Source organism: Colossoma macropomum, unplaced genomic scaffold, assembly GCF_904425465.1.
Source record: "Colossoma macropomum unplaced genomic scaffold, Colossoma_macropomum, whole genome shotgun sequence".
Lineage (NCBI taxonomy): Eukaryota > Metazoa > Chordata > Actinopteri > Characiformes > Serrasalmidae > Colossoma > Colossoma macropomum.
The window spans coordinates 41589464-41610230 of NW_023494789.1; the positions used below are offsets into that span (position 1 = coordinate 41589464).

At 35.9% G+C, this 20767-nt stretch overlaps 2 protein-coding genes across 2 annotated transcripts in view; both read left to right on the forward strand.

Moving 5' to 3' along the window:
* LOC118807652 (membrane-spanning 4-domains subfamily A member 15-like) overlaps positions 1 to 231 on the forward strand; it is an 886-nt gene extending 655 nt beyond the window's left edge. Inside the window, exon 4 of the mRNA XM_036569687.1 lies at positions 79 to 231. Within this exon, the coding sequence (XP_036425580.1) occupies positions 79 to 231 (153 nt within the window). The remainder of the gene's footprint in view (positions 1 to 78) is intronic.
* Positions 232 to 11724: 11493 nt separating this feature from the next.
* LOC118808587 (membrane-spanning 4-domains subfamily A member 15-like) lies at positions 11725 to 19171 on the forward strand. The gene is made up of 6 exons (XM_036571368.1): positions 11725 to 11776; positions 15600 to 15774; positions 15863 to 15973; positions 16081 to 16137; positions 18787 to 18900; positions 19083 to 19171. Exons 2-6 carry the CDS (start codon positions 15619 to 15621, stop codon positions 19137 to 19139), a joined length of 495 nt encoding a protein of 164 aa, XP_036427261.1. The 5' UTR covers positions 11725 to 11776; positions 15600 to 15618; the 3' UTR covers positions 19140 to 19171.
* The last annotated feature ends 1596 nt before the right edge of the window (positions 19172 to 20767 follow it).

A 20767-nucleotide genomic window follows, 5' to 3' on the forward strand; every position in this document is an offset into this window, starting at 1 on the left:
GAATGCGCAATGTCCACTTTATCTGAAACCCCTCAATTTGTTTGCTCCACCTCCGTCTTTGTTTCTCCTCTTGTGTAGGTGAGAAGCTCCCTGGTGATGAATATAATCAGTGCTGTGACTGCAGGAGTAGCCATCAGTCTGCTGTCTTTTGACATGTTCTTTCAGCTAGAAAGTTCATATTATCACAGCTGTTCCTACGAAAGATTTTTATGGATACTACAATCTGTGTGAGGTTTTGGTGTGTATCTCTTGATTAAATTGCTCTGTATGCTCTCTCTCTCTCTCTCTCTCTCTCTCTCTCGTCTCTCTCTGTCTCTCTGTCCCTGTCTTCTTTGTGTCTGCCTTTATTTCCTGGTGTCTCTGTGTCATCTGCTTTTGTTTACATCTACCATGTGTTTTTGTTTTCTAGTGCCATGTGCTTTTGTTGTAAGCTCCTCCCCTGTCCTGCCCTGAGTTCAGCCTTCACCTCATCCTTGTTTACTAGCCATGCCCTCTCATGAATTCCAGGTGTTCCTTGTCTTCTGTGTTAGTATTTATATATACCCCTGTCAGCATTGTTGCATGTTCCTGGTTTATGGTCATCATCTTAGTGTTCTTGTTTTCCTCCTCATGATTTCTTGTGTAAGTCTAGAGTCTAGAGTCATGTTCTTGGTAGTTCTCTTTGTTACCGTGTTTTGCTGTGTTCTCTGTGGATCCCTGTACTATTCATCTGCCTGCCTGTCATTGGAATTTTCCACATAAACACTCAAATAAAATGTACAAGGGCTTAAATAAAATGCACTCACACTTGTGCTCTGCCTTGTCAGCCCTTGCATTACAGCTGCACTGAAGTGCCTTAATTCGATCAAAGTCATATTGTGTTGATGTAATATATTTTATTCATGTGAAAGTGATGTACACATTGTGAATCCAGGAAACTCAATATACAGTTGCGTGCAAAGGTTTGAACCTTTGAACCTCCTACTTTTGGAATGTAGATAAATTAACATATTATCTACAGATGACACACTTCTGCACATTTCAATGTGCTGTTACTTTTTATTTACTATTATTTTTTATTTACTTTTTTTACTTTTTATCTTCTGAGCACACTGTGTCAAATTTAACACCAGATTATTTACTCAACCATGTGTCTTAATTTGAAATTATTCAGTCTAATAATTATCTCCTGCTTTAATTACTATCATTGTTTATTTTCAAATTATTTTTTAATAAATAATTATTCACAATCTTCTTGCTGATTGGAAATCTTCAGTAAATATATTTTACATGAAGCTTCCATTGATCCTGTATAGTAGAATGTCCCTGGTACTCATTTTCATCAGCGGTTTAATGTTCATGTGAGAGATTTGTTTTCATTGGGTTCAGCTTTTTCGAAATGCAGCAAAGATTCTTCAGTGGAAAATTTAACAGAAGAATGTTTTTCAGGAACAGTCAGGTGGAATCAGTGGAGTTCTGCTGGTGTTCTCTGTCCTTGAGTTCTTCATCTCCATCTGCACTTCTACATTTGCCTACAAAGCCACCTGCTGTGCTGGAGCTCCGGTCAGTGAGACTAAATATTTCTTGTGTTTTAAATTATTTGACTTTTTCTTTCTTTAGTGCTGTCAGTGAGCAGTCACACAGTTTTCATCTGATTTGATGACTGAAAGATTATGAAATGCTCTTTCTCTTTACAGGCAACAATCCTGAAACACCCAGTCTAGCTGACAATGTTTCAAATTTTAAGAAGATTTTCAAAAGAGGAAAATATTTTTCTAAATTATATTTCTCTTCACACTCTACAAATTTTCCCCTCGCTACAGTGACTCACTATCACCCCTGAGTTACAAAGTGGTATTACAGGACAGGACAGGCTGGGGCTATCTGGTTAGCATGCTTACTTCAATAGATATCTCTGCATCATGGTACATAGACATCTTTGACACACTGTCAAAACTGTTATTTCTTCATAATCTCTTAATAATTTTCATTAATTTTGGAATAAACTAAAAATCGTACAAATTGCTCAAGTCCTAAAGCCATTTTTGTGAAGTCTTAATCTTTTCACTGTTAATATCGAAATTAATTTCTTGCTTTTAAGTTCTAAATAAGTGTCTGTGATGTTCTAAATTTATTGTTGCTATGTCCTAAATTTATCTTTGTAATGCCCTAAATTTTTTTATCATATCCTATTTTTCTCTCTTAAGTTCTTAATTGATTCTGGTTAATTTTCTACATTTCAGTCTGTTAAAGTCTACATTTATTTTTGTTAAGTTCTAAAGTTTAACTACACATTCACTGAACACTTTACAAACACCTCCTTGTTCCTGCATTCTTTGTCCATGTTATCAGTTTTTAAACACTATGTCCACTCACTGTCCACTCTATTAGACACTGCTACATGGTTGGTCCACTTTGTAGATGTAATGTCAGAAACAGTACCTCAAATACTGCTGCACAGTTTGTGTTGGTGATCCTCTAGTCCTTCATCGGTGGTCACAGAACGCTGCCCATAGGACACTGTTGGCTGGATGTTTTTGGTTCTCAGTCCAGCAGCGACAATGAGGTCTTTAAAAACTCCATCAGCACTGCTGTGTCTGATCCACTCGCAATAGTGCAACACACACCACCACCACTACGTCATGTCACTGCAGTGCTGAGAATGATCCACCACCCAAATAATGCATTCTCTGTGGAGGTCCTGCAGGGGTTCTGACCATTGAAGAACAGGCTAACAAAGTACACAGAGAAACAAATGAACTAGTCTGTAAATGTAGAACTACAAAGTGCACCTATATGGTAAGTAGAGATAAAATGGACGATGAGTGTAGATACAAGGAGGTGTACTTAATGAAGTGCTCAGTGAGTGTAGTTTAAAGATATTTAGCTTGGCATACATTGTCAGAGGAAAAATACACACCTTTCACACACAGAATAAAGCAGAAGACATCAAAAGTTTCCATCAAAGCCTCCAGCAGCTTCCTGCTGATTTTTTTCCTGCTTATTTTGATTCTCTCTGTTTGATTTAGTCCTGATATTATTCAGAAACAAAAAAATCGAGTCACTTAACTCTGAATACTGACTTTGAACTGTGCACTGATAACAACCTGAGTGGTCTCAAGCTGAGTGAATGAAAAGCGAAAGCGTATGCAAGAGAGAAATAAAACACTTATTTAGACAATGTCATTAGACGCAACACCACCGTTCTACAAAATCAAACATCAAATGTTTGAAAAAATTAAACTTGTCACAAAGCATCAGCAACTACATTATTAATCCCCTTTTTATGGTAATTTTCGAGGAGGAATGATTGTACCACAAAAGACCATCACAATAGGCATTGGTTGGCATTTCTAATCTGGCTAAGAAACACCAGAGGATTATGGTCAGTGTAAACTACCAGTCGAGCACAATTCAATCCCACATGGACTTCAAAATGCTGTAATACTAACAGTAAGGCTTGACTTTCTTTCTCAGTTGTACGATAGTTTACCTGATATTTGTTACATTTCTTAGAAAAATAACAAACAGAATGTTTCACTCTGTTTTGGTCTTCCTGCAACAATACAGGACCAGCACCTTTTCCACTTGCTTCCACTTTGAGTTTAAAGAGCACATCCATGTTGTCTAGCGCAGCAAGAACTGAAGAACTACAAAGGAGAGCTTTAACAGAATCAGAGGACAGTTTATGCTCTTCTGACAACACAAATAACCAATCCAGAGCAGTAAGAGGAGAAACAAAGCTGGAAGAGTTACGACAAAAGGCACAGTAATATCCTGCCATACCTACAAATCGCCTTAACTCAGGCCAATTTGCAGGCATGGGAAAATCCAAAATAGCAGAGATTTTGGCATTCAGTGGACAACCTTGACCTTGAACCACTTCCCGGCCTAGATAAGTAACCACAGCTTCGGCAAGTTCACATTTTGCCAGATTCAGTGTGACGCTGTTTGTAAACAAGAAAACCCCTCAGAAAGAGTCCGCAGATGGTCAGCCCAAGTATATGAATAGTATATCATCCAAGTATGCTTTACAGTTATAAACTCCAGTAAGTACTAGGTTCATTAATCTTTGAAAAGTGGCAGGAGCATTTTGTAAACCAAACAGAAGAACTGTATACTGTAGAAAACTGTCAGGCGTCACAAATGCTAAAATGTCAGATGTGCGGGGAGTCAATGGAACTTGCCAACAGCCTTTAAGCAAATTAAGTTTGGTGATAAATTTAGCAGATCCAACTTTATTGACACTGTAAGTAACTATTATCATTTTTATCATGTTTCCTTTTTGTCTAATGCTGTTTCATCACCACAGCGACTAGCCTGCAAAATTTAGCTTCAGCTTAGCCTCCAACTATCTGGATTTACAGATCTACTGCTGCAATCAGGCCTCTTTCCTGAAGGACATCAATCATTCAGTCATTCCTTTTTATAGCCAGTCACAGCCATACTGCATGCAATTGAAAAAACTCATGCACATTTGATGAATTATTCCGCACTACAGATTTATATAACTTTTACTACAACCCCATTATAAACAGAGATGTGTCTCTCAATCCAAAATCAACAATCTTGAATAAAGGTACAGAATATTATTTAATGAGTTAATTAACTGAATGAACACCCTCCATAAAGAACAGGCTCAAATTTGTCTTCTTTGAGTTTCAATAACAGCAATAACAATAATAATTATTTTTTAAGGTTAGTGTTGCATGTACAGCAGGGGTGTCGCTAGGCCAGTTTTAGGGGGGTTTAGCCCTCCCCCTAAATGTTATTTAGCTCACCCTTCCCAAATAAATTATTAGTTCAAATCATCTATTGTTTATTCTCATTCATTCCTCATTATTCAGCTGTGCCACCACGTCTCCAGATTCACAATGTACTGTGATAGCAGGGAGCCACCTGGAGGAGGAGCTGCTGCTGCTGCTGTAATACAGTATTGCCTCTGCTGAGACCAGTGCTGCCTCTGCCTCTGCTGAGGCTACAGACTGACTAAAATAACATGAACAGTGAAACTCCTGGATCATCCAGTCAGACCTGGGGGAGGGGTTCTGATTCTACTTGCTCTGCAAAGTAACATAAGATGGCAACCGCTGAAGCTGAAAACAGGATTTTGACTAAAAGCTCACTAAAATAAACATTAGACCTCATTTAAAATCTGTAATATAGAGAGTCATATAGTAAGTAGTTACAAACTGAAGATACAATATGGATTTGTGGCAAATTATGTTCATAATGTATAGCTGGCTGTTGTTTACCATAATCTTTGTGTTTACTTGGTTGCTTATTAGCTAGCTAACTTTGGGTTTATGTGAGGCAAAGAAAATGACTCATGCTAACATTAGTTAGAAAAGAAAGCCAATCTTTTAAATTTCTGCTAATTTCTAAACTATTTATTTACTTATTTATTTGTCTTTTTTTAAATTGCACATATGCACAAATTTAGACCAGTCTGTTCAGAATGCAAACCAAATGTAAATCAAATTCATTGTATAACTAACTAAGCAACTAAATATATGATGACACCATAATATGGTAGTAAACCACTGATAATAACACCAGACTTATAAGTGTTAAAATCCATTGGGGAACTGGGACTATTAGAACTAGGCCTTCAGGCCATGAATGTAAAAACTCAGTCAAAACACTTCTACATTAAGTGCTCATTTCTATCGCCCCCATGGAATCCCAGTAGTATATAGTTAGCGTTAGTGTCAGTGATAGTTAGCGTCAAGATAAAAGCAAATGTGTATGGAGTCAATACAACTTAAAAAATACAAATGCAACAGTACATTTTACATTATACACTTTTAAAAATTACATTTACACCTTGAAAAAAAAAGAATGGCATACATAATACTATTATGCCTTGCATAAGCTTGTATAATTGTATATAACTAGGGTGACACTGAGTGGTCCTTTGTAGATGAAATAAACACTCCACAAACTCTCAGTAACATCAATAACGTATCAGTGACGTAGCAACAGTGAATACATTCAGTAGATTATCAAAAGAATTTTAATTAACTGCATAAACTAAATTTGTTTATAGTCTGCTGAATTCAGCTGTTTTACATTTTATTTGGATGTGTCCAAATTCATATCAGTAGATGTTTAACCTGAAAGGTCTAATAAATAATGAAAGTCTAAATAAGGTAATGTAATAATAAAGGTTTAATAGTGGTTTAATAAACACCATCTCAACATCCTCAACAAGCTGTTATAGACCTGCCGCTGACACCATTCTGTAAGTGGACTTTAAGTGGATTAGGTTTTGGTTAAGGTTAAGGTTAGGGTTAGGATTAGGGCACAGGGTTAAGTTTTGATTAATGGAAGTCACATGTCCAAATCTAACATATCTACAATACGTCTACTTCATGTAAGTAGTGTATCAACACTACATCTTCAAGGTGTTTACCGTAATGTATTGAGATGATTATTACGGCTACTTCACTGGTATGTTGTTGATGTGTTACTGATACTGATAGAGTTTATTAATCATCTACAAATGACCACTCAAAAGAGTGTTACCAAAGTATCAGTTAGGATTAAATACTCTTAATAATATATTCATGTCTACATTTAATTGTGTTTCATAAAACACACACATTTACTGACCTTTCCAACAAATTCTGACGTTTAAAAGAAGGGTAACACTTTCTTTTATAACCCTTAAGTATGTATAAGTGTATATATATTACACTGTAAAAAGTGGTTCATCAGATCTACCTAAAAAAATTACTTTATGTGGTAACAAACAATTGAACTAGTTTTATTCAACTCAAAAAACTACATTGATTGAAAGAATCGTTCATTCAAAGTAATCATTTACTTTGAATAGAACCAGTTAATTTACTTGTTACCACATGAAGTCATTTTTTTAGGTAGATCTGAGGAGCCACTTTTTACAGTGTTGCCAGCTAAGTGGATACATGTGAGTACCCACTAAATGCATTTCCTATATGTTTAATCCTAGCTTAAAAATTTAAGTCCACTTGTATTACATTATTGACAGTGAGTGTAGATACAAGGAGTTGCACTTAATGAAGTGGCTGATTAGTTTAGATATATACCCTATATAGACAAAAGTACTGGGACTCCTACACATTACACCTACAGGAGCTTTTATGACATCCCATTCTAAATCCATAAGCATTAATACGGAGTTGGTCCCCCTTTGCAGCTATAACAGCTTTCGCTCTTCTGGGAAGTTTTCTACAAGATTTTGGAGTGTGTCTGTGGGAATTTTCTGCCCATTCATCCAGAAGAGCATTTGTGAGGTCAGACACTGATGTTGGATGAGAGGGCCGGGCTCACATTCTAGTTTATCCCAAAGGTGTTCAATGGGGTTGAGGTCAGGGCTCTGTGTGGGCCAGTCAAGTTCTTCCACACCAACCTCACCCAGCCATGCCTTTATGGACCATGCTTTGTGCACTGGGTCATGCTGGAACAGAAAAGGGTCTTCCCTAAACTGTTCATAGTTGGGAGCATACAATTGTCCAAAATGTCTCGGTCTGCTGAAACAGTAAGATTTACCTTCACTGGAACTAATAGGCCCAGGCCAGGCCAACCCCTGAACAACAACCCCATAGCATTATCCCTCCTTTACCAAACTTTACACTTGGCACAATGCAATCAGGCAGGTAATGTTCCCCTGGCACTCACCAAACCCAGACTCATCCACCAGACTACCAGATAGAGAAACATGATTCATCACTCCACAGAACACATTTTCACTGCTTCAGAGTCCAGTGGCAGCATGCTTTGCACCACTCCCCCCCCGAAGCTTGCCATTGTGTTTGGTGATGTAAGTCCATGGAAACCCATGCCATGAAGCTCCCGGCACACAGTTTTAATTTTATATTAATCTTTAGAATTACCTATTCTTTCACAAATGTGTGTAAAGGCAGACTGCATGGCTAGGTGCATGATTTTATACACCTGTGGTAATGAAACTGAATGAAATGCCTGAATTCAGTGATTAAGAGGTGTGTCACAATATTTTTGTCCATACAGTGTATTTTCCTTGTCAGTCAAATGGCTCTTTCCTGTCAAAGTAGGTGTTTCTTGGCCATGTTAAGGCAGAAGTCTCACTTGCAAGTGTGAAGCCATGGATAACAGCTCAGATTTACCAAGAAACTTTTCAGCTAAAGACCAAGATAATCAATTCCCAAACATTTTGCATGAAAGCAGGAGAAAACTTTTTTATACTCCATGCAATGCTGTTCTGGACTACAAATAAAAGTCAATGATTCCAACATGACTCCAACTTCTCCACTACAAAACACACAAGATGGGTGACCAAAGTAAAGTTAAATAATCTCAGATTTATAATCTTCATAATTTCATAATATTCAAATTTCTGCATTGCAGCCACCACATCCCCCAACCCCACCTCCAATTTATTTATTTATTTATTTTTTTTAAATGGCACTGCAAAATCAAGTATTTAGTTCCACAAAAGTTAAAAATGGCAGTGAAAACCTGGTGGGTCTGAAGAGAATGCACATGACCCAACTTGAGTAAGGAGCTATGTCTGAACAGTTAAGGTTTGGGGGGGGAAGCATTTTACAGTTAAAGCTTTTCTTACAAAACTTTGTATGAATTCTTTTCATACAAAGTTTCTTTTCTAATCCTTTAAATTTAAGATATTAAACAGGCAAGTGTGAGGTACAAACTCCAAAGCATTATGTAATTGTTTTGGGCAAAATTATGTATAAGCTTGAGACAGTTTAACTAAATTACACCAAAAGGCTCAACAGGTTCTTCGTACTAACTTTTATTTTCTGTAAGTGTGGCGCAAACTCTTAAAGTACTACAGAAATACTTTGGGCATTAAACATACCTGTTTAAAAAAGCTAACTAAAATACATTATAATGACTGATAGGTTTTAGCTATTAAACTGATGAAAGACATAGTAAAATTTCTCACAACTATTTAAAGTTACAAGGTAGTAAGTATGAACATTCATGTACCTACTTACCTGATTAATATACCTACTTATGAGACTGTAAGAAACAGTGTTACTTTCCTTTAATTGTCAGAATTTGGTCAGGTTTATACAAATCCCATTTCCAGAAAAGTTGGAACATTTCATAAAATGCAATAAAATCTAGAAATCTGTGACTTGTTCATTCTCTTAAACATGACAAAAGTATGAAGAAATGACTTTCAATGTTTCAGCTGAACAGCTTGATTGTATTTTGAAAATATGAACATATTTCAAATTTGATGCCTGGAACACACTCAAAGCAAAATAAGAGTGAAAAGTTTATAGAATATTAAAGTTACACCATTTTGAAACATCCCACTATAAGCATGTGAATTGGGAACAGGTGAAGGTATCAAGATTCTCTCGAAATAGGGTTTGTATATTGGCTGGTAGAATACACCGATGACAAAATTCTCATGTATGGCCTAACCTGTGAAACACTAAACCACTTTTGACACATCTGCCCCAGATGTTTCAGTTTTTTGGGTCAGTCAGCCACAATGCCCCAAAATAAACAGTTCTGTAGTATCAGCAACTTCCACCACATGAAGAGCAGTGAACACTAAGCCTAAGAACAGTTTTCATTTTCAGATATATATTTTCTTCATTCAGACGATGTTCTAAAAGATGTCTTATTTTCTGTCTTTCTTTTTCTGTGTCCATGTATAAGATTGCTTACAGGCTATTTCATATATTCTTATTCTTTAAATGAAAGGCTCAAGTGTTATCTGTTCACATCACACAGATTTCCTGAGTACAGATTAAGATTTCAACCAGATTTTAAGATTAGATTAGATTGGGTAATGGATTGCAATTTAAATGGTGAATTTTCTTATTTATTTATTTTTTACTTTTATTGTTACTTCTCATTCCAGCACAAATTATAATAAATCTTAGAACAAGTTGGAATTGTGCAGTGCTTATCACTGCTGTCAGAGGAAAACCTCGTATCTCAGAAATAATAACTTTACAGGAGAAGGAATAAACATACTTTACTTTTAATGTAAGTCAATGGAACCAGACTTTTTTCCAAGACATTTTGGGACATTTCTTTTGGTCCATTCATCATGAAATTTACACACAATATAAAGGGCAACAGGCATTTTCAGGTTGTGTCAAAAACTGATAAACAACAAAAATGGAGATACGAGATTTTCTTCTGACAGCAGCGTTATATTTTACCAAATGTTCATCTTTTATTGTTGAAAAAATCAGATTTTTCAGTAAATAACACAAGAAAACCATCTTTTTAAACATACAGTACTGGGCAAAAGTCAGAGACTATGGATTTGATTTACTGAATTTCCAGTCAAATTGTTATTCATCTTAAATGTAATGGAAAACTACACAGAGGTCTCAACAAATAAATATATTCTGTATGCATTTTGTCCACTCTTTACCTTTATTGCAGCTTTTATTCTTTTCAGGAAACTCAGTTTCAGTTTTTCAAAGAAAACTGCAGCCACACCTCCAAAGTTCAGTCTTAGAAGTTAGTTGAATTTTCTGCTTCCCACAATCCAAGTTATCCCAAATACTCCACACCTCTGATATCAAGTTTTGATTTCTTTGTGCAGAGTTTATTCTTTTGTTGCCTCCTTTTCTCAGTGAGGTTTCTTGACAGCTACACATCCTTTCAGACCCATAGCACTGAGTTGTCTTCTCACAGTGGAAGGATGGATAGAAACACCTGTGGATGTTTTTTAGATCTGAAAGCAGCTTGATTTTCTCCTCTCTCTCAAAGATGAAAGCCTTAAGTGCTGTTTTTCTGATGGGGGGGGGGCAGTTTTGGTGTTTACCAGGTCTTCCAGGTGGTTGTTAGGAGCCCCATTTTCTCTGGAGCTTTATAATCACTTTTTTAAACTCCAGTTTTGGAAACTCACTTGTTTTCCTTTGATGTTCTACTTCCTTATGCATGTGGATTATTTTAGAAATCTTACCCAATGTCCTGAGGCATATCGTTTTAGCCAATTTAGCTGCAAATTTGGGAGAATTTTGAAGGCAGCTTATGTGAATTTGGGTAGTTGTTATTGTGAGTGTAAGTGTCTCTTTGAAGGGGATCACTATGCCAGGAAAACCTCTGGGAGCAACTTTTGTTGGGAGCCCACACCTGAAACTAATTAGTTTTAAGATGTCAAAGTAGCAACAGAGTGCAAATTTTAAAGACTGATACATTTGATACTATAAAATTACATTTAGTTGTTGAGGCTTTTGTGTCATTTTGTATTAAATATTTGTTTACTGCTTTTTTTCTGACAAAAAAGTGAATAACTTGTAATAAATGAGAAATGGGTAACATTTAACATATCATGGCAGGTGCTGTCAGTAGTTGTCATTTTTTTTAGTAACATAACAGTGTTTTGTAACCATTACAGTTAATTATCATGACAGATGTTATAATGTTTTATGTTTTGACAGCTTATGCCACATCCTAATTTTTGTTTTGTTAGCAATCATCACATCAAAGATTTTGACATCCGTTATTACAACTAGTGGCAACAGTAACAGTAACAAAATCTTTAAGGGCAGCGTGTGATATTACATTAGAGTTATAGCATGGTTATGTAGCAGGATTGAAGTTAAGTGCAACTAAAACTGAAAAATGTAGAAGTGGTGGAAACAAATGGGGCATGTAGGTCAGTCAGCCACAGCCTTCTCAAAAGCCCCTACACCCCCCCCACCAACCACCACCCCCCCCCCACCCCTCCTCAACTTACACTGCTGCACTGTTTTTTAAAACCTCCATTGACTTCCGGCAAATGTAGAGCAGTGAATTAACAGCACAAAGACAGCGCAAAAACAAGTTACAGGTAAATACTTTCTTTTATTTTCTTCCTTTTTTATCTTTTTCTAGATGTTATTTGTTGAAGCTGATGAAAGTAGACAGAATAAACTTAAATATTGATTAATTATTCAGCAATTTTTGATCAGAAGTTCCATGTATTTGCTGAGTTTAACATGTTGGAAAAATATAAAATCTAAACATAAAATATAACATGCAATAACTTTTGCACAGACCATGTTTTGTTTTGCTTTTTTTCTCAAATGAGTTAAATTCAGCAAATAAACAGCAAAATGTGCAGACCTAAACGTCTGCATACAACTCTATACACAGCTGCCCATTTCAGCTTCAAGATCTAAAAGGAATTGTTTCAAAAAGTATTTAAAATATTTTTTTTTTAAAAAAAGGTTTTATACCTCTTAAAGTAAAAATCTAAATAGCATGTATTCTGTCTAACAGAATTGGTCTTCGAGCTGGTTTTGTTTATATTACTGTTTAATTCATACTTCTGTAAATCACACTATTGATATTGCAGTTTAAACCCAGTGCAGTGGTCACCAATCCTGCTAATGGATGTCTACCTTCTTGGACTTGGGCTGGACATAAAACATGCAGGAAGACAGATCTCCAGGAGGCCCAATCCCATTTCACCCCTTGACCCTACCACTTAGCCCTTAGCCCTCTGTTTTGCACTTTCACGTCTAGGGTTAGGGTGTCCCAATTTTTGTTGGGGTAGAGGGGGTAGGGCGAAGTGTTAGGGTTACATGGCCCTGCAAACGGAAGTTTTTCGGAAGCACACTCCAAACAGAGTGTTATGAGAAAAAAAGAAAAACCGGCAAGATGGCTGCGCGAGCGACCAAACAAACCCACAAACGTGAATATTTCCTCTGTAAAATAATTATGATAACCATTGAATTATCTTAGTTTAATGTGTTTTCAGTGTATTATGGTCGTTTTCTTCATAACAAGCATAAAAAAACGCTAATAGCATGCTAATGTCTTGGTAGCTAGCTAGCTAAATTTCCTGTTCCACCTTAAATAGTCCAGCAGTATTGACACCTGAAGTGCCAGAATGTAACTGCTGCACCATTTAAGGTGGAACGGGAAAATTTTAACAAGAAGCTGGTGAATAGCCGACTCCAGCCTCATATCACTGAAGAATTAGCTGTGGGCAATAATAAATAATTGTCTTATACCTCCTCTTTGAAAGCATGTGATGCCCTAAATGTAACTAAAACCCATCAGTGAGGTTGCTAAACTTTACCCTCCTCTGCTATCACTGAAGACGGGCTGGGTCGCCTACTGAGCACCGCTAGTAGCCTTTTAATGAAGCAATGTTTTTTTTTTCATTTTTTCCCCATTTCGTAGGGCAAGATTTCAACTGCTACTCCTTGTAACTCAGTTCCAGGTGACACTCAAAAACAAGGTTAGGGGTAAAAAGAAGAAATGGGATTGGGCCTAAGTGTCCTAATTTAGTGCCTTTTCTTTATTGGTATGGGTGAAGTTGTAAAGGTGTGAAGCATTTGGGGGAATTGTTGCTTAATCTACACTTTGATTCTTATAAATAAACAGCTCTTTGGAGCAGTGCTATAGAAGAACAACTTTTCAGTGGCATATTGTCTAAAAAATTATTTTTGCAAATGAGGTGTATGAGTGTGAAGAATCTTTTTAAAGTTTAAGGAACCTCCAAGCAAAGTGATGATTCTGTATTAAATAAAGTTTTTTCCTAGAACCCCACATCAAAGTCAAGAGTGTATGACAAAAGAAAAGGACACAGCAGAGAACTGTTTTTTTTTTTTTAACAATAAAATGGAAACACTAACCTGAGAATTCCTAGAGTAGGCTGGTATCTGCACCACGTATATATATATATATATATATATATATATATATATATATATATATATATATCAGAATCAAGCTTTATTGGCCAGATATGCTTACACATACAAGGAATTTGGTTTTGGTTACAGGAGCTCACAGTGCACAGTATCAGACAGAAATTTACATGTAGTGAATAAAATAAAATAAAATAGAATACAATACAACACAAAAAATAAAATAAAACATGCATTCCTACCATCACTCACTCATACACAAACACACACACAGTCATACCTGTAACTTTTACATTGTGCAAAGTATGGGTCTGAAGTGAAAGTGCTGAGTACAGCAGCAGTTAAAGGGTGTACAGTTGCAAAGAAAGGGATCAATCAGTTGACAGTCAGATAAGTGGGGTAATAAGGCAGGTAAGTAAGATGCTAGAATAAACATTGGTCTGTGATGGTAGTTTCAGGGGATGGAGTTGAGTTTGATACTATATATCAGTATTTTAGAAGTGCAGTTTAGATGCTGGAATATCTTAATGTGTAATATTTTAACTGTTGAAGAGAGTGAAGGCTTGTGGGTGGGACGAGTCAGTGGAGATCTTCTCTGCACGCTTCCTGGTTCATGCAGTTCCAGCAATGTATATATATATATATATATATATATATATATATATATATATGTGTGTGTGTGTGTGTGTGTGTGTGTGTGTATATATATATATATATATATATATATATATATAGTATGTTTAGTTTTATTAGGACCATAATCTTTTCCACTGTTTGATTTGCCCCACGAGCACCACTGGATCAGTAAATCTAGCAGTAAAGTGTCCTTTGTGCCCACATCTTTGTGGGGTTGTGGTTTCCTGTTCTCAAGATCAATTGTTCCATTCTATGACACACGTTATCTGCTCACACAGATTTTCCTAGAGACAGATTAACCACACTTTAAAAACAATACTCTGCAAATGTATAGTAATTACTGACAGCAGAGTTGACAAGTAGTTAAAGCCGCACTATATAATACACACACACACACACACATTTACTAAACCTTTTATCCTTCTGGGTCGTGGGGAGGTGCTGAAGCCTATCCCAGTGGTCATTGGGTGGAAGCCAGTATACACCCTGAACAGGTCGCCAGTCTATCACAGGGCAACTATGTAATATTTATTGTTAAAATTAAGTAGCATTACTGAGTATGGGACAAAAAAGAACACATTAAAATATGGTGAGCATGTGTTGCTGCCAGTTGCCTGTAAGGTCTGAAATAATCATTTAAAAGTCAGAGGCGTCAGGTCGGGTGTTTTTCACACCACGTCGGACGTCTTTATGCATTAACGTCACACTCACAGGCTCAAAAAGAAAGTCCAGCTCGATGTTCAGGTCTCAAATGCATAATTAACATCATACTTATGAAGATATGATGACCTTAGCAGATAATTCCTAAGAAGACACGTCACTGGTGTGAACTCATGAGACTGTTTACAGTTTCTTTTTGCATCTGCTGAGCTACTAAATCAGAACCTGGAAATACTGAGGAAAACTACACTAGCTAAGCTAATTATAATCAGCTCCTTTATGTAGGTTGATGGTTAGGCATTTACATTGAAGCATGGATTGAAAGTCTTTCATTGATTTGATGATCATGTAAGCAAACTGAACTGATGCAGTTGGTTTTTGGTTTTGGTTTGGTTTTAGCAAGTGGCACAATACTGACACACACATATAAACAGTCAGTAAATAGTGATTGTGTCATCCTACCAAATGGTTCTGTGGCCCTGAGCATGGGTAGTTAACCGTATCAAGGAAAGCAGGCTGTGTATGGTTTGCTTGCATTACATGTCGAACCATGTCCATGTGGTAATGTCATTAAATTGATTTAGAACTCTTCAACCCTACAGTAGAAACAGGTCTATGTCTTTTTTATTCTATTGCTTAAACCTTATATATAAACCATATTTATAATAATTTATTTATGCCAATATTCATTTCCTTTTTACTTAATTTCCATTGCAGGATTACAGCTTGTGTTAGAATGGCTACCAGTGTTGCACCTGTGGAAAACACTAGAAATGGCTTCACCATTGTGACCCATGTGATCCCACCACAAACAGCTCCAGCTGGAACAGGACAACATGAACCAGGAACTGGAGCAGGAGGCTGCACCATAGGAGAACCAAAAGTGCTTGGGGTAAGGAGAGTGAATACATAAAAAACAAATAATTTTGCTTATTGAAAAATACCAACAAGTAATGATATCTCTTTCTTTTTGCCCACAGACTGTCCAGATAATGATTGGGCTCTTAACCCTTATGTTTGGCATTGTTTCAGAAGCCTCCTTTAAAACTCTTTCTGGCTACATTGGCATCACCTTTTGGGGATCATTGAGTGTATATTCACTTAGTGCTTTTTATTTCTCAATGATGATATTGATTCATACTTGATAAGAATCAGCAAGACTCTCATTTTTAAACCACTCATTGTTTTTCTATAACAGTATATCAGCTCTGGTGCTCTGTCTGTTGCTTCAACAAACCACGCTTCTTCATGTGTGGTATGTAAATCTATTCCATATTATTTTAAAGAAACGGTTAAATCTAATTCACATAATTTTCCACTTACTCCAGATGTCATCAATCAGACATGTTTGGTGTTGGAATTTTGCTTAGGCACTGCAGCAACATTGCTGGCAAACACTAGTAATCAATAATCACCCAAATGTTTTGGTTCCACTTTATATTAAGTGTCCCTAATGACTGTGTAGTTACGTGTGAACAACATATGCAATAACCATGTAACTACTAATCATTTAGTCACTGTTTCAGATGGATTACAGAAGTACACTTTATGTAATTACATACACCCTATGTAATTGAATCAACTTCAGTTTTCCTCATGTAATTACACAAGGGTACAGACATAAATGTAATTACCTTTGTATTCAGACTGAAACAGCAGTTTTTTTCAGAGGTTTTCCAGCAGTGAAAGTAAGTATGTAGTAACTTACATTAAGATATTACTTACACTGTATCTGCCAGCTTTCCTAACATTAGCTAGCATTTAGGTTGCTGGTGCTGTGACATTGCAACCAGTTTCAACTTTAAACCAATCTGTATTGTGACAGTACAGCAGATGTCCCCTTATCTTAAAATGTAACTTTTATAACTTTTATATTACCACTCCATTATTACACAGTACCTACATAACAACTACACAGGAACTGTCCACTTATGTTAAAGTGTAACTTTAACACTACATTACAGGAAATTTCCTGCGTAGATGTTATAAATGTAAGGTGTGATTACATAATGGTATTAAATATGTGATGTGATTAGGTTACCTTGTTACAACACAGTTATTCCACAGTAATTATGTAAAACAAATGTAATGTTATGTAAAAAAGACTTCTGATCTGTTGTGTATCAAAAGGATACACCTGTGTAATTGCATGAGGAAAAATGAACTTGACACACGTGTAATTTCATAGGCTGTACTTCTGTAATCCATCTGTAACATAGGCTAAATCATCAGTAGTTACAATGTTGTTGCATATGTTATTCATGTGTAACTACACAGTTATTAGAGACAATAAAAAGCAGGGACCTATGTTTTTCCTAAATACATGCTTTCATAAATATACATGTTCTCAACCTGCTGAATTCACATCAAGCTCTTTATTAAAGTCATGCAGACTTGTATATTTGGTTTAGTACACAGTATGACTTAAAATTTCACTGTGTAGCCAAACTTTTTGAGCCAAATCCTATATCCTCTGCGGAATCCCGCTCCCTATCACTTGTATGCACGTCACACAGGCATAAAGATGCTAGATTAGATCCCTACTTTCTGTTTTTTTCTATTTTTACACATATATCTTCAGTTTAAAATATCAAGGTCAACAGTTATTTATATAAAGTAACAACACTGCATGTCTAATTTAATGCCCTCCACATAGTGGAATGGGGTTAAAATTACCCACCTGAGCAAGAACACCACAATGCACCAAAAAGAGTCCTTGGGCAAGACAACTAACACTGTGTTCTGCTACACATACAAGATACAACATAATGATACAATTGCAAGTTGCTCTGGAAAAGAACTGCAGTGAGTGGAAGTACAAGGCAGATGTTTCTAATAAAGTGAATAGTTAGTAGATAACAAGGTAGGTGTTTCTAATAAAGTGGCCAGTTATGTAGAGAACAAGGTAGGTGTTTCTAATAAAGTGGCCAGTGAGTGTGTATTATCTAATTTAAATTAAATTTAATATCAATTGTTAAGTTTATAGATAAGCTGCAACTCTGTAAACTTTGCTGCATGTTAGGCTTCTGTTTCCTGTTTTTTTTTTATCTTGTGTAGGTGAGAAGCTCCCTGATAATGAACATCATCAGCACTGTGGCTGCAGGAATAGCCATCATTCTTTCTATCTCTTGATGTGTTTGATCCTTTAGATTACCAGAGTTCTTGTCTGGTAAAACATTCTGGAGATTTTTTATGTTTATGTGACTACTAAATTATATGTATACTGTTTTGGCATAGAGACTGCCAGTCACATTAGTGATTTTGATGAGTGGGTTTGTAAATCATTGCATTTCACACTGTGACCCCTGAAAGGAATAGATCAGCTTTCATGCTTCATTGAGGAGTATTCCTATAATAAAAGGCTATAAGTGCTATTACTGTGACATGGAAGCATCTAGGAACAGTGCTCAGCCACACAAGCGGTAGACCATGCAAACTCACAAAGAGGGACCACCAAGTCCTGAATTGCGTAGTGCATAAAAAAAGTTGTTACTTTGACAAGTTTAATATAATAGTTTGTTTCAACCACATCTGACTAGTTGAGAAACAGTAATGGGAGCAAAGTAACCAGCATAATCACTATTTTGGCAGTCAATTAAAGAAATAGATATTGAAACAATGTTTTTGTTCTTTTATTTAACTTTTTTTTTACTTTTTACTATGCAAAACTATGTAGAACACTAGAGATGATTTGTTATAGTGAATAAAGATACGTCTGTTGGGTTTCTTTGTGTGTTGTATTGCAGACAGGTACAATAATGTATGTCAATAGCATCACAGATCCAGGGAGCTGATACCACTGCTATGAGAAAACTGTTGCCTGCCAGCTGATGCAGCTGGTTCTGATGCCTTTATTGAATATTTTAAATCTTTTCTGCAAATATTATGCAAATGTCTTTTTTAGGGCGCCACACGTGGAATTAGTGGAGTGCTGCTGGTTTTCTCTGTTCTTGAGCTCTTCATCTGCATCTGCACCTCTGGGTTCACCTGCAAAGCCACCTGCTGCACAGATCTTATGGTCAGTGATATGGTGCCTCTTTATTTTTTAAATCAATGCACTGTGAATGTTGTTTCCTTGTTCTATGTGTGCTTTCAAATGTTCCTTTTAGTCTCCTTATATGAGCTAACAGTAAAATTATAAAAGTGCGTCATGTGATCATTTGAGAACTGCATGCTTATGAAATGTTCCCTCTGTTACAGACAGTGTTTCTCGTCAACAATCCTGGCTACGTCCAACTAGTTGAAGAAAATGCTTGACTTGCCCTCAACATATGCTTTGTAAGATTGTGTGCCATGCAGCCAAAATTTGCTTGTTGCTGGTCACATGTAGAGTTACACTAGAGTTCAGAAGATTGAACACATTTGTCGTGTGAATTTTTCTAGCCTTTTTACATATAATAATGTACCAAAATACCATGTTTTTTTTTAACAATTCAAAAATTCAGAAATTCTACTGATTATCTGAATGCTGTTGTACAGGAACCAGTTAATTGGCCAACAAATAAATTTTATATTATTGAAAAAATTGATTCCAAACTTATGATATTGTATTTGCTTCAAGATTACTTAGCATATATTTTGGAGGGTTGATGTTTACACCCATTTCACAATGCTTGCTGATCTTTCCACTGCGTGAACCTTCCATGACAAATGCGTGAATAGAAACGGACAAGCATAACTTTAAATAAAATATTGCTACATTAATGTGCTCTAAGGTTAAGAGTTTTTGGCAATGTTTTACTATGTGCACATGAAGGCTTCCTGGGGTATTCATAAACAGTACAGTAACACTCTACTACAATTTTGAAACTTTCCTTAAATACATTAATTAATTAGTAATGAAGATGTAATTAGTGTAATCACTTATATTAATTTATTTTAAATCTCATGTACTTTATAAGAATGTGAAATGTCATTCATTTGCACCCTGTTTCAATCATCAATGCTTTTTGAATGTAAATGCAGGATCAATAATAAATCCTTTGAAATGAAATGTGCTCAGAATCGTATTTGTTTTCTGGCAAAAGGGATGTGTATTATAAGTTATTAATGATGAGATCATGAAATTTGCACTAAACATTACAGACACATAACAGAGTTCTCATCGCTCTACTTTATGATCTCATTACTCACTGTGGTATGTATTTACTACATGTATCAAATTTGATTATATATGTGTAATGACTTGTATGCAAACCTACAATGTGATATCATAATCAAGCTGTTTTTGGCCCATGATCACAACCACATTTTTTTTTAAATTGGGCAAGTATGTAAAAGGAATTTCAGTAAAAAAGCAGAAAATTACAATCTAGAACTCTAGCATAAAGCATTTATTCAACTTATAACAGAAGGTAGAAATAAGAAATATTCAATTAATCCTGTAGTAAAATAATTTGTATTAAAAAATGGTCACAGAAGGTGCTGTCAGTAGTTGTCATGATGGATTTTGATCAGTAATATAACTATATATAGTTATATAAGTGTCATGTTACTACAGTTAATTGTCATGATGTTTGATGCCAAGCTTATGCCACATGCTAGATCTTTCAATAAAATGCACTCTGGCTACCGAACATGACCCCAAAGTTGTCATTTCAAACATCTGTCATTAGAAGTAATGGTAATAGTAAGTTAACACTGCTATATTAATGAACAAATCTGTCATGGCAGAGTTTGATATTGCTTTACGTGGATAGCATGGTTATGTCAATGTTTATGTAGCACGGTTAAAGTTAAGTGTTACTAAAAATGTAGGAGAGGTGGCAAGAACTAGGGCATTTAGGTCAGTCAGCCACAACACCCCCGACCCCATTTAAACTGCTTTTCAAATCTTCCAGTGACTTTCTGCAAATGTAGAGCATCAAATTCAAAATGGGCATATA